Source organism: Seriola lalandi, unplaced genomic scaffold, assembly GCF_002814215.2.
Source record: "Seriola lalandi dorsalis isolate HSWRI2012SDOR001 ecotype SW California unplaced genomic scaffold, Sedor1 jcf7180002054544, whole genome shotgun sequence".
In the NCBI taxonomy this organism is placed as follows: domain Eukaryota; kingdom Metazoa; phylum Chordata; class Actinopteri; order Carangiformes; family Carangidae; genus Seriola; species Seriola lalandi.
The window spans coordinates 6,389,176-6,412,858 of NW_019525097.1; the positions used below are offsets into that span (position 1 = coordinate 6,389,176).

A 23,683-nucleotide genomic window follows, 5' to 3' on the forward strand; every position below is an offset into this window, starting at 1 on the left:
ATGATCCTTGTTGACAAGCAACTTTTTACCATGAGACTCTGACTCTTAACAGGAAAATGTTTCCCCCCTTGTATGAAAGGTTATATATTCAAGAGTGGAGGCTAGTCAGAAAACAGTTTATTTTGTTTAAATCAAAGAAAACAACAGGGATAGAAGAAATCAGATGCTATGCAAAACGATAACAGCATTTTACACCATGATAGGCTATAGTAATGATAATAATAATAACAGATGAAATATGTAAATCTACCGGAATCAGTTAAATTAATAGGAAAGTCAGTCTGCAGATATTTATTCAGTCAAAAATAAATCACCTGCATTCAAAATCCACAACATGTTTGAATCCAACTGCCCAGTAAAGGTATAAAAAAAAACATTTCATATAACTTTTAGGGAAAGCACACTACTAAAAATTTGACAAACAAAAATTGTTTGCATCTGGCCTGTGGGGGACTTTTCCAAGCATGGATCCCTCTCCATCAATAAGTTAGTCCTTGCAGCCATGAATCCCCCTCTCCTCGTGATGTAACAAACATATGCATGCTGTAGGGCATGACTCCATTTCAATATGAAGCACAAAATTCTGACTTTACCCCATTTTTCAAACCCTCTCCTTTCCCAATGTATAGTATAATGTGAAAACCCACCCCTCAAATTGACAATGTTGTCCATATACACAGATCTATACGATGCTGTGGAAATGTAGTGCAGTGTAAACTCTTTCCAGGTGTGTGTAGCAGGACAACCTGTCATGGATGCCTTTACTTTGTTGCCTGCTGAGCCTGACGCCGCAGCAGGACATATATCTTCTCTTTGATCCAGTCTTTGTTGTATGGTTGGTATGTCTGGGTGTCAGCTCTGTACCTGTTAAAAAATGAAAATGATACTTTTACTGGAAGTGACCAACACACCCACCGCAAGGATGGTTGTCAATCAAATAACTGGTTCACCAGCCAGATCATACTTACACAAGACAGCTAAGATCAGCCAAGTCATCTATAAAGTCAAACAACTGACTAATGTCATAAGTGATGGAGGGACTGTTTGGATTCATCCTCTTCAGATGCTCTTCATACATTTTGCAAACACCTGGAAGAGATGTGCAGAATATGCTGAACAGAAGCAAAACTATTTCCAGTGTGCATCAAAAGAAAATAGCTAAAACGTTACAAATAAAAAAAATATAATTTAGTGTATATTGCTTCAGTCACACCAATGTAACAAGGTTCATTGGGGAACACTACAGCTTTCACTAAAAGGGAGAGATACAGGAGAAACAACACAGGATTAATAAAGAGACAACTTGACAAACAATTAAATGTTTTAAGCATAAAAAAGTGTCCAGTGGTACTCTGTAGATCAGACTAGCATTCAGTTGAAATATCATAGGATCCATTCCAGTTCATGCACATATATACATTAAAGTTATGTCATGTCTTTTTTACAGTATACTTACCATTCAGGAACTAAGAAGTTACAAAATAAATGTAAAACTTCTTACACTTGTAATTCTTTTACACAACTGCATTAAATTGCATTTATATTGGCACTCACATCCCAAACTGTAAACAGTCCGAAGCATATTTTATGAGGGAAATATAAGGTGCTGAATGAGCTTACACTCATTGATGACAGAATAGCCTAACTATGCTTACAGTGAAAACGGGAATATTGTTCAATTAAAAAAAAATATGTGCCAATAATGAAATATGGTTTTAGTCTACATTCATTACGCTACATGTAATGACAAAACAGCACTTTGACTTACTAATGAATAGTACTTTAAAACGGCTGCAGACTCACCTTCCATACATTCATTCACTGACTCATAGTCAGCATACGTGCGGCCCTCAGGTCTCTTGGTCGGTTGGACAAGCAAAATTGTGTGCGACTGTAAAGATAATTGATAGTATTTAATAAATACAAAATACAAAGTTCTTTTTGTCACATTAAATACCTGAGTGATGCCGTCGATGTGACGTTGTGTCTCTGACACAACAAGCACTCCTATAACCTTCTCCCCAGAGATTTTCAATCAGGAGGTAAACGCTGGTTATTTAGCAACAGAACACTCACTGTGAAGTTAATATAGTGGCTTATCTTTCATAAAAGACCCAACATGCTTCATCCATATTTGGGTTTAGCATGCAGAGATGAGTTAATGAAGACCTTAGGTTGAAACTGTCTTTATATCAACAGAGCAAGTGGGACAGAATACATGTTTGACAGAGTAGTAAACGTTAGCCTCGAAGCTTGTTAGCTTAGCTGTGATGGCTTAACAAGAGCTATTGTGAATAATATTGGGAGTTTTTCCCTCTTTAAGCGCAAAAACAAACAAGCTTACCATGTTTTTGCTGACTGTAGACACTGTTATAATTATTGTGGATGCAAAACTGCAAAAAAAAAGCGCTATTTATTGCTTCTCAACCCCCCCGTGCGATGTAGCTGTTTGAGCAAAAATATTCAGGGGAAATGAAAAAAATCTTTTTCCGGTTGCAAAGTTGAAGTGCCTTCAAAATAAAGGCTTTGTTTCAAAATAAATGTCTGGCATTAAAACTGCAAGATCAGTCATTTGTAATGTGTCTAGAAACATTTTGTTCGTGGACCAAAAAGTATCTACATCCTTTACTTAAGTAAAAGTAGCAATCCCATAAAGTAAAAATACTCAAGACTTTTATTTACAAAAGTAAAAGTAAAAGTCTTGCAAATCCATAACATCATTCTCTTGCACAAGTAAAAATAGCCTGCTTAATAGCAAAATAAGAATCAAATGTGACAGTATTTATTATGCACTGTAAAAGGAGAATCCCCTAGTATCACCTCAACCCTGTATTTAGGCCTAACTATAGTACTTTAGTAAATGTAGTTAATTACATCACATCACTGTGTATAATGTATTTATTTATTGTAAACTGAACAGTGCTTTAATAAAGAGTTAAATCCAAATAAAGTGCCATTTTGGAAACATTGTAAGATAAGACAGGGACACAGATAAACCACACCATTTTTTCAAGGTTACTGGAGAGCTGAAGATTTATTGATTGGGTTTATGATTTAATTTGGATAATCACATTGACATACATTTATTTCAGTCCTGAACCATGAGGCAAAAAACACAAATGAATATAGTTAGTGTCACAAACAAAATGCCAAGGATCAAAAAGATAATAAAAATCAGAATCTACAGCAGTGATTACTTATTTGTTATAATGTAAGGCTATCTAGATCATTTGTAATGTAAATGTAATGTTTTTAATGAAATGTGGGATGTCTTACAGTACATGTTTGTGTCTGTCTTCATGTATGTAAATATACACTACATGTGTGATTAGCTTCATAGTGAGGGCATCCTGGTTATCCTGTGTACAGGAGGTATTAGTGGTGTGCAAGATTATGCCCTTGCCCTTAGAGCACCCCTGGGTGGCCCTCTCCTTGGGGTCCCACTGCGAGGTGCAGGTGGGGGCTCCCTCACCATACCCCCACACTCTCTCTGGCATGCCTCCAGGGACACAAAGTTATTGCCATTGCCCTGGCAGCTTCCATACCAGAATTCGGTACATTTACTGGTGCCCAAGTCATAGTAGAACCGGACCTTCCAGGTATCACAGGGGCCCTCATCACGAGGCAGAGAGCACACATTACCAGCGGATGGAGTTACAGGGGGTGGTGGGCGCTCCTGAGAAAGGAGTAGAGATAGCAACTGTTAGGATATCATCCAGGATACTGTAGCTGGTAAATGTATTAACTCTACAAGCCGAATGATAGCATTATTTAACAGATTTATTAAGTTTATTGAAACAAAATCAGGAACACATGTGATTCTTACCACAGTCGTCTGGTATTCAGGACATCCAGCTCTTCCAAATCCTTGAGCTGTAGTCACCCCATCCAAACAACAGCCAAACCTAAAGAAGAGCGATGTTATTTTTATTCAAGGTGTAAACACTTTAAATTGAGCAATTCATTTTTGTCATATATGAAGATGAGATATTCCTTTATTAGTCCCACAGTGGGGAAATTTCCAATATATTGGTTACAAGGATGGGACCCAGGAGGCAGCGCTACCTGGTGCGAACACAGTCCTCTTGGAAACAGCCCTCATTCCTGGGTCCAGTGGCAGAGGTATGGCCATCAGGACAGCAGCCATAAAATGACTGTGCACATTGAGGGCCAACCACAGGAGGGTAGGGCTCGTGGTGAATGTTTGTCTGTGGTCTGGAAGCTAAAACGAGTAAACACAGACACAGACGTGAACAAACATACTGTTACTGTACAGGCCATGCACGGACATATATGTTTAGCCTTTTGATTTGTAGGATTATATTTGGTAGCAGTTCAATTTGTCTGGATCATTTATTTTTGAATTTAAATATGGTTTAGTGAGGTAGTATAGAAACAGTATGGGCTTTGTGTTTGTGAATGAGAGACATGAAATAAATGAGGAAGCAGTGGAGTCATGATCCAGACAGAAACCTTAACAACATGTGGTAAAGGCAGGTTTACTTTATTGCCTGAGAAGTCATTAATTCAAAAATAATTGGTTTTGGTGATAACTAAGCTCAAATAACTGGTTGCACATTCTTTTTTTTCTTTTTTTCTTTTCTTTTTTTTTTGCACATCTTCTACTTTGGCTACACATATACGCATATAAAACAACTGAAGAAAGAGAATAACATTACAGTCTCCTCATGTTCCATGTACCTGAAGGCTCTCCTGGAACATGGGGCACAAATCCTCTCATGGTGCTTTCATGTGCCCTTGGATCCTGTACACTTGGGACCACTGAAGAGAAAGTGGATTGATTAAATACAAACAAGGATAAACAGTCAAGCTTGTGTATAACTGCATCAGATTTGGCTTACTTTGAGCTCCAGGACATGGCTGTGAGTTGCACGCTTCCACAGTGACAGGCCTGCTTGCTAGTCCACACCGGGCCTCTGGGTAGGGGTTCAAATCTGTATCAAAACAGCTAACCCTCCTCTCTCTCACACCACCACCACAGCTTCTAGTGCACTGCAGACACGAGAAAAAAGAGGCAGAGCAATAATGAAAGAGGCTTTTTAAGTTTTCTTTGCAGTACATAATACTTTTTTTTAATTTATTTTTTGTATTCTTACCAGTCCGTAGTCAGTCACATGCCAGGTGATGTGTGCGTGACAGGCAGGCCTGCGGCAGACCTGGACAGAAGGAGGTCGTGCCAGTCCGCTACAGGCCCGGTCAGCCAGATGTTCACCTCCTGGTCCAACACAGATCACCTCCCTCGTCTGCTGGCCTTCCCCACAGGTCACTGAACACTGACATCATACACAACAGCATATTCAAATCATCATAGATAAACACAGAGACAGTTAGTAGCCTTTATTTCATATCAGTTGTTGTTGTGAACAAAAAAAGTCTTTCCACCACACTCACTCTTGGATGTTGTAAAATACAGTAAAAGTGGACAATGATAGGGATTCCTTTGTTGTTTTTTGCAATGTTCTTTAAAAGTTAAATGTACTAGTCTATTTTTCTTAAATCATTAACCTCCTCCCATTGCGAGATACAAACCACACTGAAGCTTGATACACTGTACTCCGCGGCACATGGATGCATGTTGCAAGCCTGCTGACTCTGCGGCCTCTGCAGACGCTGGGTAATGCAGTTAGACTCTTCCACCACACGGGGGTTCATCGGGTCCTGAACCCAGCACTCCACGCTGCGAAACTGCATGCCTCCGTTGCAGGTGGCTGAGCAAGCGGCGTACACACCGGTTTTGTAGATGTACGTAAGCGTCTCCCTCGGGTGAGGAGCCACAACAACAGGAGCAGCGGAGTGCACAGAGTTAGTGTCGTCATCCAAACCCATGAACTCTCCATGGGTCAGTATCTGAAAAGAGACAAATTGCTGTGATGTCTGATTTACAAGAAAACACATTTAAACAAATCGACTCAAACTATCCAAGTGTGGAGGTGATGGTCTTGAGAATAGATGAGTGGGCTTTACATTGATATACAATGAATGAAATCAATCATTCCTGACATACTATAAATATATCATTCTCAAGGTTAACTGCAGAATCTCAGTGTTGCTCTCACCCTGCAGACACCGTCCACACAGATATCAGTGCGGCCCACATAGCATGGTGTCCCATCTACCACTGCAGGTTTGTGTCGATAGAAGAAGTTCTGTCCTCTTGGGACACAGTTCAGCTCACATGGATTGGTTGCTAGAATTTTAAAGATACAGTAATCACCCATTTATTTTCGAGTATGTAGTTTGTCCTGCTCAGAACCAAATGTGCCAGGGTTTCCTATATAGGTTACTGTTGTGCAATAGAGTGTCAGAAAAAGAAGACAACCACTGTAATGTCACTCATTTGTTTCCATCATTTCAATTGAACCTTTTTGTAATTTGTAATCCAAAAAAAAATCACTAAAAGTTAGTTAGCATTAGTAAGCATTACTTCACCAAGATTCAGATAATGTGATTGGACAGTATGATAAGTCTTATACCTCCATAATAAGGCACCCATGAGTGACGTTTGCTCTGAAAGTCCATTCTGTCAAACCGGGAGCACTGCTCCTCCCGGAAGTCCATGGATCCGACTGGACATTCCTACAGCGACACAAAAAGTTGGATTATTGGTATATCTTTAGGACACATTTGTGCGGGTTGTGCAGGGTTGATGTTATGTTATTTATATTGTTATTTATATTTTAAAAAAAGTTTAAATATGATTACATGTGTATTACAGGTTCGGAAGGCCTTAGATGATCCCAAGCAGTTATGTCCTCCATCTGTCCTGCAAGAGACAGAAAAGACCAACATCTCACACTCTTGATAAATGCACTTGGCTTCATTGGTCATGTCTAAAACATTTAAATGCTCATGATCATGTGCTTATAAAATTATCTAAAATAAAGTTGTAACCAAAAATAAAAAGGGAATGCAAGATAGAGAGAAAGTGAGAGATTAAAAAAAAAAAGATGATTTAAAACAATAATTACTGTGCTACTTTCCCCCGCATAAAATCCTAAAATCTTTAATCTTGAAAGAAATCTTTAATCGATGAGTCTATCATCCCATTATAACACCCTGCGACTCCATGTCCTACCTTGAGGTGATACATTTTCTGGTTCTCATGGCCACTCCTGTGCCACAGGTGCGACTGCAGGGCCCATAGGCTCCAAACTCTCCCCAGTAGTCATGGGTTGGCTGTGTCAGCTGAAAAAAATCCCCCCAAAAAACCAATAAAACTCCTACTGGCTCTGCCGCTGGAACACATAGTGCTCTCACACACCATATCATAGCCCACCGCCAACCACTAACACACACTAAGAGCATGCTAGAGACACCAAAATAGAAGCTGGAACATTTAACCACAAACGATCCCCTCCATGTTGCATAATGCGTGTTTGTAAACCTGCTCTGTATCATATAAACAGCATCACTGCTGGCACATGTGTTAGAAATTAAACATTTGGGGGGGGTTTTTCACTGTTGAGATTTTGGACATACTGTACTTAGCGTTCTATGCGATTTGCATCTGTATTAAAAATACTGACATTTACATGCAAAGGGTGCAATATTATTAATATTAAAAGTGAGACTCACAGTGAAGGCAGGTACAGCCAGCAGCTGTAGGAGACCCAGGATTTGCAGGATGTTCATGTTCCCCAGAAGCCACTGCAGAACTACTGATAAGGATAGCAACTAAATAGCTGAACTCTCGGAGCAAGTACTTCAACTTAATATGAATGTGTGTGTAATTTGTCCGTTAATACATGTATGTGTATTATGATAGATCAGATTAAATTCCTTGTTACCACTGGTGAGTTTTCTTTGTTAATGTTTAATACATGCATTAAATGTGCAAAGTGTGGATAATTGAAACATGCTAATTACAAATCTGATCAAATACTATTTTTTCTTACCTTCTCGTAGTGAATTCCCAGCTGTTCGACCAGCAGCTCAGAGTGATGTGCACCTCAACAGTGAAGGTAGGCACTGACACCCAGCTTTCTATCTTCTCACCCTCTCTGCTCTCCAACACCACAGCCCATATAGTGTCAGGTTTCAACCACCCAGAGATGCACAGGAGCTTTTTTTTTTTTCCAAAAGATTTAGACTTCTCTTCTTTTTTTTCCCCTTTTTTTTTGACAATGAATATAAGCTGTTATTTCGTCTGTGGGACAGAGTGTTCCCAGTTAAGACCCTCGGGCCATGAGACTATTTTGTTTTAGTAGTTTGAAGTCAATTCTTTTTATTTTTTTGCACTTATGTAAAAAATGTATTTAAGTAATCATTCTATAGTATACCACAATAAAAGGAAGAAGGAGAAGAAGAGGATGTTTGAGCATACATAATTTAATGGTTTCATGTATGAATTTTAAAGATGAAAGCAATAATATTCATATAAGTCATTACATAAGAAAAAAGTCAAATGTGATCTAGGGTAAAAGATTGATTGATTTTTCTTCACGTTGCTGGCCACCGATGGTCCCTTTTGCACGTCTCACAACCACTAAGTACAGACCAGTAAGTCACAGCAGAAGTGCTGATTGGAGGTAAACATCGCCCTAAGGCTCTATATTTAGTTTTATTTTAGAGAGAAACCACAATGGACCATGACTGAATGGGAAGAGATTATGGAAGATGTACAACTGGAAACCAGTGGAGAGCAAAACACTCCTGTGCCAGAGTTTCAGAAAGCGGAAGGAGCCATGCAGCCTGATGAGAGTGAAATCTATACTTCAGTCTTATCCTCCAAAAAACACCTGAGAGAGAGAAAAAATAACTATGATACACGCATGTGTTAGTGCAGGAAAAAAAAAAAATCTGATGACAGCAGAAGTGATAGTAAATCATATGTTGACACGCAGCACAGGTTGAACCTCTGTACGGTCTTGTCATCGCCTGCATTAAAGAGAGCAGCACGTGGTAATCTAGCATGAAAGCAATGCAACAAATTCTACCGTTGTTAAGCTCATAATGTTCCAGGTGCTGTTGTATTACAGGACTAAGCGTAGTGATACAGAGTAATGTATTTTAATTTTTTTTTAGTGACTGTGTCTGGCAGATATAGACCTAAAAATTACAATTTGCACAACAACAAGTTAATATAATGCCATTCAAGAGTCTCATTAAAATATTGTTTCAAAGCCATGAAAACCTCTGCATCACACACCACCTCCAAACCCAACCCATCCAAATTTTCACTCACTCACACATCCCAGACCAAAAACCACCCCCCACAGAAAAAAAAGTCACTTTCTCTCCCTCAAAGCTGCCGACTCAGTTTCTGTGTTTGCTTCTCCTTGGCTTCAAAGGCACTCTTGGTGCTGAATAGGTCGTCCACTGAATCTATGATCTCCTGCATTTCTCGGGACAGCTCAGAGTAGCTCTCCTTCAGGTCGTCCTGCTGCTGCCTCAGGTCCACCGCCGCACGCATCAACTCGGTGGCCTGGTGGCTGCAGTGGCTCCGCAGCTGCTCCACGTCCGACAGCAGCACCTCCATGCTCTTCATCAGCTGCTCTAGGCGGTCGGCGGTTACCTCAAACTCGGAGGTGTCCACCCTCAGAGACTCGAAGCTGTCCAGCACCTGGGCCTCACTGTCGTCAGGGACCTGGGCCTTGCTGTTGTCTGGCACCTGTCTCTTGCTGTTGTCTGGTACCTGGGTCTCGCTGTTGTCTGGCACCTGGGTCTTGCTGTTGTCTGGCACCTGGTTCTTGCTGTTGTCTGGTACCTGGGTCTCGCTGTTGTCTGGCACCTGGGTCTTGTCGTTGTCCGGGACCTGGGTCTCACTGTTGTCCCGGACCTGGGCTTCGCTGCTGTCTGGGCCCTGGGCCTCGTTGTTGTCTGGGACCTGGGTCTCAGACTCTGAGTCTGCCTTTGGGTCTGTCTCCATCCTCCTGCTGTAACAGCTCTCCACCACCTGATACTCAAGTCAGACTTCAATAAAACAGATATCTGGAAGAAAAAGGAATCATTGAGCTGCAGCCGGTGATTGTAAAAGGTTAAAGGGTAAAGAGAATTCAAATATTTTCAGGAAAAAGCTGAGCGATGTCAAAGATGCAGAGCTGCTCCAATGCCTTTTCTCAGCTGGTAAGGAGTTTAAGCTCCTTGCAGGGGGTGAAAAATGCACTTCTGACTAATCTTCTCCGCTTGTGCACGTGTGTGCAGTGTGTGGGTCTGTGTGTAGGTAGGTATATGTGTATGTGTCCAGGTGTCCTTTCACTGACGTGTTCTCCCATAATCCACTTAGAGCAGCTAACCTGAGCAAAACCCTCCCCAGTCCAGACCATTGCTGGCTCGGCTGAGCGGCAGGCGGGACATCAGATTACGTGGTTCTTCCCTCCTCCCAAACCTTTTCACTGTCTGAGCAGAGAGATTAACCCTGTCCTGGTGAAGTCATCTGTGGGTGGCCTTGACACTCACATGCACACACTCATACTGTATGCATAATACTGTCTCCTATTCTCTCTCTCTGTCTCTCTCTCTCTCTCTGCCTTTTAATCTCCATTTTCTTCAGGTGTTGCTGGGAGAGCGTGTGTGTGTGTGTGTGAGTGTAATTGTGCTATTGCTTGCTCTGTGTATTGTGTTTTGTGTTGAGGACCCCCTTGAAAACGAGTTCCAATAAACATGATCATTCACAAACCTAAGCACAGAAAAAGCAATCAAATTCTAGCACTGTAATTTTATTATGACTGTTTCACATCACTGTAATGTAAGAACATTTCACTCTCACTTTCTTCTGCTGTCTTGTATCAATAGCTTACACAGATAATTGAACGGAAAATTAAATCTGCTCAACCGTAGATGTAGCTCTATATAAATCTTCATGTTGGATTCTGAGTGAGTTTAACCGTTTAACCAAGATTGTAAGACGATGCACTCTGATGGTTCATTAGGCAAAGGATGCTGAACTGAGAAAAAATAATAGATCTGCATGTCATCTATCTGGGACTAAGCTCAGCCGTTCAGCTGTTAAAGTGAAAGCTATAGTTGATAGGAATTTGATGCTTGCTAATGAAATATGTCTCACGTAGGAGCAAATGCAAATGGAAAATGTAGAAAATGTGGAATGTGTAAATTGAGATTTTAGTTAAAGTAAAATACAGTAAGTTAGTACAGCTGAGTTAAAGGGGCTATTTGTAAGTGTAAACAGCCTGTATTGTTTTTTTTTTCTTTTTTTTTTTTAAAGAAGCCAGAAGTCATGATATTTCCTGAAATATAAAAAACAGTCAAGATGACCATATTCTCTAACATGTTCTTACAGCTGCATTTTCCATAATTTTTACTTCAGTCACATAATTGCATGAAACAGTGAAAAATAAGAAAATGCACCAAAGCCAAGACAAAATTTCACGTGTTTAAAAGCATGTTAAAGAGCCGGCACGAGCACCTACCCTTTAAATGGCTGTAAAGATAAGGAGTCTGAATGGTGACCTCACCACCCTCAATGCCTTATCAAAACAGGACAACTTGCTCTGGGGGGCCAACGTCAAGGGGAAACTATCCTCTTTCTCAGAGGTAAACACAGCAGTGTCAATATTTGCTTCATCATAAGAACAGTGAGAATTTTTTTATTTGGGACATATAAAGAATTCTGTGTTGACAACAGTAAAACCATTGAGATAAAGCAGATAAATGAATCACTTGCAGCAATTATTTTGCTATAAAAGAGCAGGTAGTAAAGCAAAGAGTTAGCTTGGAAGACAATACAAACAATGAGTTTAATGAGACTGTAGTTGTCTTGTTGTCCTCTGCAACAATTCAAAGACAGTGGACACCATGATTAAGAGAGGAGCCAAAAGGGAGGAGGATGCAAAAGCAAAAAGATCCAGTTCTTCACTAAAGTAAAAAACAGCATAACTTATTGGCAGCTACAAGTAGAACAGAGCTAATTAAGGAACTAAAAACTGCTAAAATGTGGACTAGAGAAACTATTAATGAACAAAAACACACACAAAAAATTACAGATAAAATTGCAGGAATAGCAAAAATAAGAAAATGAACTCTTACTTGTTCCTCTGGTTATTCTGAGAGTGTCCAGGATGTAGTGACATGCAGGCTAAAGATAAGTTAGATTGTGTGCGGGGGGGATGGATCCTGTCTAGACCACGCCAGTGCTGCCCACCTCACGGCCACTATATTCCCTCACTGTGACGATGGTCTTGATGAAACTTTTTTAGTCTGAACTCCAAGTACTGCTTATCAGCAGTTCACAAAGAAACTTCAGCTGGTGTGACAGATGGCATCTGTATGATTTCTGCAACCCAAAGGCCATTTTCCATGATGATCGTAATCAAATCAACATTTTCAAGTATTTTACCGACTCAATGTATGAATGCGCAAACACAGACAAATGCTCAGACTCACAAATGTCACATTCATAATTAACTTTTCCTTAAACTTCTTAAATATATCTCTGTGGAGTAATTAGACATTATATATCATTACCTGTCACCTGTACATGAACTGTAGTCTCACAGCCTGAATAGAATCTATTGTTACCATACTCATTCATAGTGAAATAACATTTGTCCTCTGTGTGTCAGGCATTATGTACCCTACTTTTAAAAGCCATGTTCTAACACTGGTTTCATATTGAGCAGATGAGTAGTCTCTGCTGTAGAGTTTTCTCAGGCATCAAACACACACGTCCAGTACTGCGGGCAAGCAAGGACAGAGGCCCCTCCATACTGTATATCACAACTGTTAGATTTTTCTTATGTCTAACAGAACAGACACAATCATATCTTATCACATTTCGTTGTGTTTCAGATTTTATTTAATGCTTGCTTTCATAGATAGACCAAACATAATTGTTACCAGCAACAATTTCTGTTAAAATTAAACTACAACAAGAGTCTGTTAACAGTTTGATGCAGTGCATGAGTTGCTTGTGGGACAGCGTAGCGACATCTGAATACAACTGTTCTTTATTCAAGATACATAGGGCTACTGTCATCTAAAGAACATTCAAAAAGACTCCTGTGTCCTGGTGTGGTTTATTGTTGGTCAGTCACACTGATAAACTCAACGGTGGATGCTCAGCAATTTTTACAGGAGTGGTTTGACACTAGTTTGTGTGAAGAAGAAAAATGCAGAGAAAGAAATTTGTGTATTTCTTCAATGTCTCCACATGGGGGCAGCCTTGTAACTCTTAAGTTTTCTGAGTTTTACTTACTGTCCTCTGGTGGATGTTCATGCTTTAGTGTTCCTATGTATATTATGTGCAATGTCTGCCTGCCCTCCTGCATGTGTGTCTTTTAATTTTGCTCCTCCGTGTGAGTGTGAGTATATCATGAGTGTGCTTGTCAATTCTACAAGAGGCTATGTGTACATTTCAGTGATCCTCAACACGTGTGACCATTTAGGTGCCAACATGTGTGTTCGTGTGTGTGCCTATGTATGTGAGTGCGGTGTGGGGGTTCAGGGGTATGGATTATTTCGCCCTAGGTCGTATTCAGAGAGGCCAGCCAAGCGTGAGGTGGAGAGGAGAAAGGGGGCATTGTTGTGGTCCAGATGAGTGTCAGAGGTGCCTCAGAAAATAGATTCACTCATGGGGGTTTAACAGAAACACACTTGCAACAACCGCCTGACCCCTCAGACTATATGACCACGCTTGAAACCCTTTTACAATAGCAAAGGGATTAAACGTATCAATTCACATGGTCTGGCACCTGTATGTGGCTAATGCCGACTGTAACTGATTGGTGTATGAAAAGTGTATTTAGTCTGGTCTGAATAAAAACTACATGACTAACTGTGTGGAAAAAACTCGGTCATCTGTTATTCCATGTAGGTAAAAACAATCCTATGAATTAGTTGCCCCTGTCTCTGTCTGCACGACTTTCTTTCTTTGTCTCTCACACACAGTCTAATTGCAAAAACATCTGGTTTGTCTCTGCAGAATGCTTTAAAATAATCCACCATCATCACTGGTCTTAGCTGAAGAAAAAATTCATGTGTTCAGTGTTTCCCCTCTATGATTTACTCACAAGTAAATGAGAAAAAAAGCTCTGTGTCACTGAAAGAATGAGAGAGTTATGGGCCAGTGGCTCACATGCTGCCTCGGCCCTCAGGACCCTTTGCCGCGGTGTCTCTACCCTCAGAACTGTTACATTATTTATGGACTCTCCTGGGTGTGCATGGGCCTGTGATTTATGACTCTACATCTGGTGCTGTCGGGGCATTGTTGTCGATGCTTAGGACATGTAGTTAAAGACGGTCTCCCTGGGCTGGGACGATCACGGGGGGAATCATGGGAATTGACATGTGGTTAAAGGGACAAGGGTAGTTTCAGGATTTGGAGTTGGGTAATAAACTGTGTTTTTATGAATATGTGAAGGGGTTGAAGCGCTAAAGGTAACAGCTGAAGCTTAATTTTTAGGAAATCCCTTCAAGACAAACTGTAATTTGTGAATTTTGCCTATATAGATAAAACTGGCACCATCAGATGGGGAAGAAAACTCTTATTTTACATTTATATGACAAACATAATCTTACAAGTCATTAAAGCTGCACTACTAAAAAAAAATTTTATGTTAAATTTGGGTCCAATAACTGTAATGTGAAAGGAGTGACTTGCAGGGATGAACCCGCATAGAATTATGACCCAACTCTGTAGTGATCCTCAGCTCTTTAGAGCATTTTAGCGTCTGCTTTTATGGCCTGCGACTCGTGTTTTTGCCTGCGTTTTCATTCACGCTCACTGCTGTCATCACCACTGTTTTCGGTCGCAGCAGGCAGCTACTTTACACAAAAGAAACAACTTTGGTGATCCTACCGTAGGCTTCATTTCCAACACCAAACAGCAGACAGATAAAGCTGGCATCTAGCATCTGAATCAACTTCATAAGGTTAGGCCGGTTTTGTGTTAATAGTGTGTTTTGCTGTCCCTGAGTGGCCAAAGAAAATCAATTATTGCAGGTTTAAGTAAACATAGGGCATTAACAAACAATCAATTAATCCAAGTAAGTTTGATTTATAATTTACCTCAAAGGGCTTTACAGCATCGGTACAGCATACAGAACCTTCTAGCCCTGGGCACTTGATTTGGATAAGGAACCCCTACCACCCACCTCCAAAGATCCCAACCATATTCCTGATAAGGAACACATAATGCCACTTTTTTTTCAATACAATATAGGCCTTTTCAAACTTTCTCACGTCTTGGGGGCCAAAGGACAGATTGTTGCTGATAATCTCTATTTATCTACAGAATGATGAATATGCAGTTCGAGAAATGTTTTGCAGATGAAAAAGGTGGGAAAAAAATAAGTTGTCCTCCAGAATGGGGCCATTTTTAACTTGGAGATTTGAGAGGTATTTCTATTCAAGCTCTCATTTACAGCTTCTTTCAAATGTCAGTCACTATGGATGTGAGTGTCAGTTAAATCCCTTAAAAGGAAAGAGTTAATGCTTTTTGAAATAATGCCACTGTGGAAAAAAAGAGATTTACTTTGAAAAAAAAAAAAGGGAAAGAAAAACAGCTAAGCAGCGCTCCACCCCGATCCCTCAGATCTGGATCAGTTTCCTTGAGACATTGCCTTTTTCTGGTAAATGGGTGGGATTCCTGATCCCGTTCCTCCAGGGGAGTACAAGTGCATGAATAGCTAATGTTCCAACGAGACCTCCCCCGCTTTCAATTGATGCCAGAGAATTTCTTCTCCACTGTCAGAGAAACAACAATGTGAAGTCTCTGCTGTGTTTTGTTCAGAAACTCAGTTCTTACTAAACTAAAGTTGTCTGAGTCAGATGGGAAGTTTAAATATTTGCCTCCACATTTGTTTGGAAGAACATTTGTCTGTAAGATGCATGATTTATGTTCCTATTGGCAACTGTTAAAAGAAACTAGAAAATGACTCATCTTACTGGTATGGTATCTGCTGTATCGGCTGGATGCTATAACATTATTGCAGCCTATAAAACTGTCTCTCACCGTGTGACCTGTTCAGAGGATCAGGACAGAGTACCAGGTCCTGGGAAGATAACCAAGTCTATTTCTTTCCAAAAAAACAGGCACATAATTAAAGGTGGTGTTCATCAAGCTGACCTCCTCCTGACTCGTGCCCATTATGAATGTCTAATGTGTCCATAGTGTCTTTCAAGTGAAGCATTTGGCCCTGTTCATGATAAGCGATACATATGACATTGATTTGTTCACCAGCTCAGAACGCCCTATTGTTGGGTCTCCGTTGCACCTGATGTCAGATGCCTGCCAGCGCTGCACTCCCTTAACAGAGCTTTAATTGTATTATAACCCTTCCACATTCTTGGACTTGTAGTTTCACCTCAGAACACACACATGTGCTCTCACACATACACACGCAGAGACTGAAGGTACACTCATCTGACATTATTTTTTTCTTTCCATTTCGAAAGCACATTTCATCCCAGCAGAGTTTAGCAGAGCAGTGTGAGCAGCATTTACAGTAAGTACAAGTAAAATCCCAGCTCATCTGAATCATACTTCTACACATCAGTGGATGCAGTAGATGGGTTTTCCGTTGTTGTTGCTATTGCAACTTGAGCAGATTTACTACATTTTTGAAATGAACTGTTTACTGTTTTGGTTGAATGAACGCAAAGTCTAATCACAACCCCTTGTCAGCAGTTGCAAATGTCACTGAGTTGTCAACAGTTCAATCACAGAGAGATACATTTTTACATGTCTAAGTGTGTTATATCATTCTGTGATTCACAAGGAACAAAAAGCAAAGATTGACAGAAGGTTTGAAAGAATGAACAGAATTTCTGCTTTTCTGCCTTGTTGATCGTCTTGTGACCCCTCAGATTTGTCTTGTGTCCAATTGTGGGAGTCCTGATCCACAGGTTGGGAACCTCTCTTCTATAAAATAAAAGTTGTTCTAGTTACCACTGATTAAACAATGTGAAATATTTGTCCTTAACATACCACACAGAAGAATTAAAAATTCCATTCCCATTTTCCCATAACTAAACCACACATATATCAGCTGTGATAAACCTTTTTCTATCATAGGAGCTGCCATGTTTGTCTTTTTTTTATTTTTGGATATTTCCTGCTGCAGCTGCCAGGACCTCATTTACTCTTATTCAGGCTGGGAAATGGGTTTTAGACACCAGGGAAATCTGGTGTGCCTCTGCTCCTCTCATAGCTAATTAGTGTGTGAACTAATTGCATAGCTAACTTTAGCAAAGCACCAGCCTAGTTCCATCTGTCCACTTTCTATAAAGTAGGGAGGGAGATGGAGAACAGCCTTCAGGTGACTCTATAGCTCCTTTTAGAACATTCTAGCAAGAACATTTACCTCAGGAGCATGAAAGCTCTTTTTGTCAATACATTAAAGGAGACATACACTTTTTGCAACTGGCCACAATCACACGTCTAGTTTACTGAAACCAAGTCACCCCCAAGTTTCCAAACATGGTGTTGTGCCTTGGAACATACACAGACTAAATCCTTTGAAACACTAGTCCGGTTCCTGTGAGCGTTCTGTCAGAGCTCTTATATATTAAAGAAATAGTTCAACATTTGTAAAATGCAGTTATTCACTTTCTGTCTGAGAGTTATAGAGGAGAAGATTGATACAGCTCCAATGCCTGTCTGTTATATATACGTTCGCTTATCTTAGCACAAATGCTGGATACAGTATTACTGGCTGTGCCTAAAGGTAGAAAGCTTGAATAGCCAACGTGTAAAAAAATTACAATTTGTCACTTTCTTGCCAAGAGTTAGATGTGAAGATTGGTATGGCTTTCAAGTCTGTACAGTATGAATCTAGCACTATGCTTAGCTGTACTGCCATTCTTACTTCTAAAATCTGTTAGGATTTTTTTTTTTCTTACTATAGTATAGACTCACAGCAATGGACACTCATAACATTGCATACTGCATATTGTGATGCGTAAATCAGAAAAAGTTTGCTCTGCTCTTCAGATTTAAAGGTTTTACACACTGTCTCAGTTTCTGAACATGATAATAATGGCCCTTGTTTAAAGGTCTAAACACTGCACCCTTTGTGGCAGATGAAACCAAAGTTTGTCTGAGGTGAGCCAGAGGCTCTTGAAGTTTGATGACATACTACAGACTTCCCCTGATCGCTCTCTCAAGGAGGTGGCTAATGAAGAAAGCAGACTCTCATTTCCAACAGACCCCCCACTTGCCACTCGCCTTCCTGCTGCTGAGAGGGTCTTGACAGCTCGAGAGATCAAATATGATATGTAATGCAACCAACACACAACAGATGACAGGCGAGGGAAAGATGAAGCAATCAGGTTCAGGTTTCTGGGAAACTGAGGTCACGTACAGGGGTGGCTACAGGAAGAGATGGAGCACAGTGGGACTCAGCGTTTAACTTACCTATTAAAGTGAACATGTAAAGGTATCACAAGTGATGTTGAAATGGCACCCGGTTTAAAAGTGTCCATCGGGGAGCTATTATGTGAGATCAGAGGTCAGTGTGTGGGTTGCTGCTGTATAGTGATCTTACAGATTACAGAAAAAAGGAGAGAAATTTTAACCCTATTGTTCTATTTGGAGACAAGTGCCCTATTTAACAGCTCAAAAACATACTTAACAAAGTTATCAGTTTGACAATTGCTGACATTCCCTGACTTTATGAGAATGACATACAGTATAAGGATTTTTATATGTTCTATATCTGTGATTGGTTCAAAAATCCCACATAAATCCTATGTGAATTTGAGTTATTGGAGTTAAAATGGTATGTCCAGAAGTGGTCTATCAGGGAGTCATCGCTCTCTGGCATGTAATTGATGCCAGACGTAAGTTAGGTGACGATGCAGGATAACACGATGTACTCATCATCTCATCATTTGTCTGAATACATAAGAACATTTGTGTGAACAAGTTCCCAGGATCATCTTTTCAGCACATCCAGTTACCTTACCCAGATGATATCATCATCTCTGGGCAACTTGACACCAGGTAATGATGTAACACAAAAATGTTAAAAATAGAAGAAAAGGAGGGAGACCAGACATGATGCATCTTTCCCCTGTGAACTGACAGCGATCTGTACGAGTGTTGTCTATTGAGGGTCAAACACTAATGGATTGTGTGGCTCCAGGTGTGTCTTTGGTCCTCTTACACTGAAGACTTTTACATAACACCGCAAGCTATATTTCTCTGCAGGAACCTTCAATTTATCATTCAATCCTGTGCTGTTATTTGCTATGTAATGTACATGTGGGCAACATGGTAAGTGTATATGATTTATCAGTGACAGAGACATAGATATAGGGGTAAAGCATACATACAATAGTGGATTTATAAGGCATGTTATGACCATTATCTGATCAAACTCTTGATACCGCAACAGCTACTTTATCATGAGATACAGTATTTGTTGGCACCTGCAACCACCTGCTTGTATGTCCAGATTTATTATATTGAGCCTTTCATACCCACTGAGCCAAAAATGAAGTTTCATTCCTAATCAGTGAACTCAGTAGAAAAACAAAATGAAGACTGAAAGCATTTCCCCATTTTTGTATGAGCTGAGAGAGAACGATGACAGACTCACAGTAGTTTCTTCCTGTGCTGATTAGACAGCAACTCGCTGTCTCTCTTTGTTTGACTGAGTGTGAAATATACACATAGGGGGCAAGACTGGATTCAGACACCTGGGAGATATTACACCTGCTGTAACTTGGATTTCATCATTTTTATACTATAGAAATAAACTGCATACAACAATACACATAATCAATGTAATTAGTTGATTTTTTTTTTTTATGTCTGAGGCTCTTGAGACAATACAAAGAGTTCTTTATATAAGTGTTGCAGAGACAAGCTAAAAGCAAAACTATTACACAAAAATGTTTTTGTTAAGTTTTGTGTTTGAAAAAGATAAATAGAGTATATCAAAGCAATTGCACAGTCTTTTGTTTTTCATTTTGCAATCTTTTATACCAACATGTAAACAGTTACACATTCTTGCATAATGATAAATGACTTTGTTATATTTAACCAAATGCCTCTGTTTTAAGTAAAGCAACTACTGTACTGTAAAGACATGGTGTTCTAATAAATAACTGAATGAAATAGGGCATCGAATCTTTAAATATGTCATTCATTGCTGAAAATATAATAAATTAGTCTAATTTGTTATTTAACTGTCACTGTACTCACTAGAATACTTGAACATCTTGCTGTCTTACAATACCAGCAATACAATTACTTTTTCTAAAACGACTCAGATTTCTCACTATATTTAGCATTCCTCCTGTGTGCTAAACATACAAAAGCCCCCACTATTTTCCCACCACATCAGCATACATAATGCGGGTGCCACATCGGCAGTGATCAGAGATGGCATTACACACCCTCTTAGGCATTTCCTGTGGCGTTTCCTGCTTCCTTCATGACTTCATGTGCTAATGTCCATTAATCCTGGCAAACTCTTGACGGCTCTCTCTGTCTCAGGGTCTGATATCACAAAGACTTTCTCTCTCTCTCTCTCTCTCGCTCTCTCTCTGTCACAGCCCTCACTCTGAACTGAAAACAGCAGACTGGGACTCCCAGTATTTCGCAGCCGATGGTGGAGATAAGCTTTCTTGTGTGTGTGTAGGTGTACATGCGCCAGAGAGAAAACAGATCTGCAGTGTACACAGTTCAGCCCGGGGGAAAAACTGTCTGGGAAATTGTAAAAGTGATGCCAAGCAGTGCAAAATTGGTGTCAAAAACGTCTGTAAGCAAGTGCTAATCCAAACAAATGTACTAAGGATAAAGACGAGGTCATGAGCTAAGCATAGTGTTTGAACCTGCAATGCATTTTTTCTGTATTGTTGTGTCTGTGAGGCGTAATGAAGAATTTTTCAAAACCAACATAGTGTGTCATCTAAGCATGCACAGTCAAATCTATAATGATTTTTATTATGGCTGCCCTCATCTTCCTCTCAGTTATAGCTTTTGTTTGTGGGAGAGAAACATCACTATTTTGGGCGTGTCATCTGTCATATATTGGCCTTTGACACTACAAACACCAGACAGTATTTATCTCCTAGCGTGACTTAATTCAACAGCAATTCTTGCCATGTCTCTTACACAGTCTGCCACAGATAAGCTTTCTCTGAACCACCTTGCCACATACTTTGACACACAAATGAGCTGAGTCACACACTAATATAGTCATCGAAACTCTAAAATCATGCAATCACATCTTTATCTAGGAAAACCTGCACTAGACAACATATCACTTGTGTTTCTGCTTTTTTGTCTTCAATGAAGCCTCCCTGTTTTTAATCTCGGCATACACACAGACTTTAAAGTCTTCCTCATGCACACAAAACAGTTTCTTTCGGTGCTAACCTGCTACTTCGTTACCCACCTGGCCCATTTTTGCTCCAGTTTAGGGGCATGGGGTAATGTGTGTTATCATTTTAGTTCCACTGATTTTCTGCTTCCCTCGCTATGCGCATAGCTATGCAGCAAGCTAGGAACACTCATAAAGGAGTTAGGTATAGGAGAGCAGGTGATACCATAAACAGCACTTAGACCAAACACAGGCCTATTGTAAAAATCAATCAGTACAGTAACAAGGAAACTGGATTTGCAAAAGTCTATTAGTTACATTGTCCCTTAACCCTCATCACCAGTGCAAGATCAACATTAAAGGAGCTATTGTTAAGTTTTACTATTGCTACATTAGCTGACATTAGCATTAATGGCTGTTTACTTACCAGTCTAAAAACGCTGTGAGCTCAGCATCAACTTCATTCCTTTACTGCTCTCTTCAGCAGTGGTAAGCAGCCCTCTTGTTTTGCTTCTATTTTTCACTATTTTTCTCATACTGAATTTAGCATACCAATACTTGGATCGGTTGGACGGCCTTTTCACTTTCCAATACCGAGTCACTAGCATCCAGTCTGCCTTGAGGAAGAAGCAATGCTCAGAGGGCATATTATAACCTCTTGTTTTGTAAATGCAACGATGCTATAAGCTCTTCACAAGACTGGTAAGTAAAACACTGTTAATGCTAAAGGTGGCAATGTAGCAGTAGCAAAACTTACAAATAGCTCATATAAGTCCCCATAGGAAGTACAAAAGAGTGATCAGTCTTATAACCATACATGATGAATCCACAAGGGTAAAAGTAAAAAGTAAAAAGTTGTAAGCTTAAGAGAAAATTGTTACTAAGGATGTTATATTAGCAACACATTAGTTTCACACAGATAACATATGGCTATGGCTAGCTGGGTTAGCAGTAACCTGATCACAAACAAAATTAATGAATAAATAACCAAACCTACAGACAATGGTCCAGAAAGTGCATTTGGTGAGCAAATAAAAGATCTGCTTTGTCGCAGATTTGACAAAATGGTGGCTGTAACTATGTTTTAGGAGAAATGGCAGCAAGTGCAATAAAACAAAACTCTTTAAAAGACAGTAGGTACAAAACCATGCCTATGACTGGAAATGATGTGGAAGCAAAAGTAACACAACTCATGTCGCCTACGCACATTATCAGACATGCATAAACATCGTTAAATGCAGGAAATCTTTATCTTGAGGTCAGGAAGTCATTTTGTGTGTCTCACAGCCCTAGTCTTCTGAGAACTGTTTTGAACAGCATCATTTTCTTGTGTTGTAGAGTGTCACATGATACAACAGGGCACTTGGATATTGTAAGCTGACCAAATCAAACTAATTTCTATAAGAAGTTCCTTTAATCGTTGAGAAAAAACCACAGTCTAGTTATAGGAGTATAAAATATGACGGTATAAGACGGTAAGATGTGGAATTCAACATGAACTGATAAAATCAAACTGGCACCATCTTGTAATTAGCATCAGCTAAACCCGATTTTTTTTTTTAAAAACTGGTAACAACCGAATGTATCATACCAGTATAGTGGCAGTGTTTTTCAGGCTGCCCTGGAAGTAAGGTTCATGACCATAACTTTCTTACTTGAACTCAAAACTATTTGGACTATGGGACTTCCACTTAACTGAAAATGGCCAGGCGTGCCAATACACGCATGGGAAAAACAGTTATTAGCCAACTATAATTTCTCTCACTGAAAGACTAGAAGACACTGACATGTTGAGAGGACAGAAATGTTAATAGACAGCTTTGGTATTGTTTGTCTGTTTGGCTGTTACCTGAGGGGAAATCCTTATCTCTTTCAGGATTTCAGCAGTTTCAGGCGACAATGAAGTCATCTTGCTGTGAGAAAGATGATATTGTATGGAAAGGCTCTGAGGTCAAGCCCCTGTGGGACAATCAGTTAGGCCGCAACCTCACCAATGCTGAAGGTATTACTCACCAGTTGATAAAAGGCATGAGACCTATAAATCACAGAGTGAAGGAAGGATCATTTTTCATCAACACTACTGTCCAGACAAAGGCGTATAGTTCTCTGAGAAAAACACAAGCTGTAAACTGTGACTAACATCCCCTTCATGTCAGCATTTCTCAAGAAAATAAGATTACAGTGCATTTAATTGAAAAACTGTAGCAAAGTGAATAGGAAGGAGTGGCATGGATATAAGGAACAGGTATATAGGACTGCTCGATCCCCGTGGGTTCCCCCACTATGACCCACTTTCCATTCAGTGATCTCCAGCACTTGCACCGTGTTTTTGTGCCATAATGATAATCTATTAATACAGAGTTTGGTTTTGAGTTTCTTTTACATTCTGTATGCTTACAGGGAGGTTACTGGAATCAGTTACTTGTAACTGT

General features: G+C 39.9%; 3 protein-coding genes across 8 annotated transcripts; all 3 read right to left on the minus strand.

Moving 5' to 3' along the window:
• Window positions 1-95: 95 nt before the first annotated feature.
• LOC111661381 (enhancer of rudimentary homolog) lies at window positions 96-2,477 on the minus strand. Its single transcript, XM_023414922.2, has 4 exons — window positions 2,345-2,477; window positions 1,804-1,891; window positions 969-1,089; window positions 96-864 (listed from the first exon to the last, which is right to left on the minus strand). The coding sequence occupies exons 1-4, from the start codon at window positions 2,345-2,347 to the stop codon at window positions 762-764; spliced, it is 315 nt and encodes a 104-aa protein (XP_023270690.1). The 5' UTR covers window positions 2,348-2,477; the 3' UTR covers window positions 96-761.
• A 527-nt stretch (window positions 2,478-3,004) lies between these two features.
• paplnb (papilin b, proteoglycan-like sulfated glycoprotein) lies at window positions 3,005-8,202 on the minus strand. 2 transcript variants are annotated; one of them, XM_023414949.2, is made up of 13 exons: window positions 7,917-8,202; window positions 7,597-7,676; window positions 7,097-7,206; window positions 6,724-6,784; window positions 6,495-6,597; window positions 6,078-6,208; window positions 5,551-5,868; window positions 5,118-5,294; window positions 4,863-5,013; window positions 4,702-4,782; window positions 4,066-4,222; window positions 3,827-3,905; window positions 3,005-3,676 (listed from the first exon to the last, which is right to left on the minus strand). In XM_023414949.2, the coding sequence occupies exons 2-13, from the start codon at window positions 7,651-7,653 to the stop codon at window positions 3,392-3,394; spliced, it is 1,710 nt and encodes a 569-aa protein (XP_023270717.1). In that variant the 5' UTR covers window positions 7,654-7,676; window positions 7,917-8,202; the 3' UTR covers window positions 3,005-3,391. The 2 variants fall into 2 exon arrangements, with proteins under 2 accessions (XP_023270717.1, XP_023270716.1); XM_023414948.2 differs by having other exon boundaries at window positions 7,597-7,679.
• Window positions 8,203-8,333: 131 nt separating this feature from the next.
• LOC111661379 (uncharacterized) lies at window positions 8,334-12,143 on the minus strand. Of its 5 annotated transcripts, none has more exons than XM_023414919.2 (3): window positions 12,007-12,126; window positions 11,391-11,507; window positions 8,334-9,951 (listed from the first exon to the last, which is right to left on the minus strand). In XM_023414919.2, exon 3 carries the CDS (start codon window positions 9,887-9,889, stop codon window positions 9,263-9,265), a length of 627 nt encoding a protein of 208 aa, XP_023270687.1. In that variant the 5' UTR covers window positions 9,890-9,951; window positions 11,391-11,507; window positions 12,007-12,126; the 3' UTR covers window positions 8,334-9,262. The 5 variants fall into 5 exon arrangements, with proteins under 5 accessions (XP_023270687.1, XP_023270688.1, XP_087032432.1 ...); XM_023414920.2 differs by having other exon boundaries at window positions 11,391-11,503; window positions 12,007-12,121; XM_087176306.1 differs by lacking the exon at window positions 12,007-12,126 and having other exon boundaries at window positions 8,334-9,631; window positions 9,680-9,951; window positions 11,391-11,984.
• Between the last annotated feature and the right edge of the window lie 11,540 nt (window positions 12,144-23,683).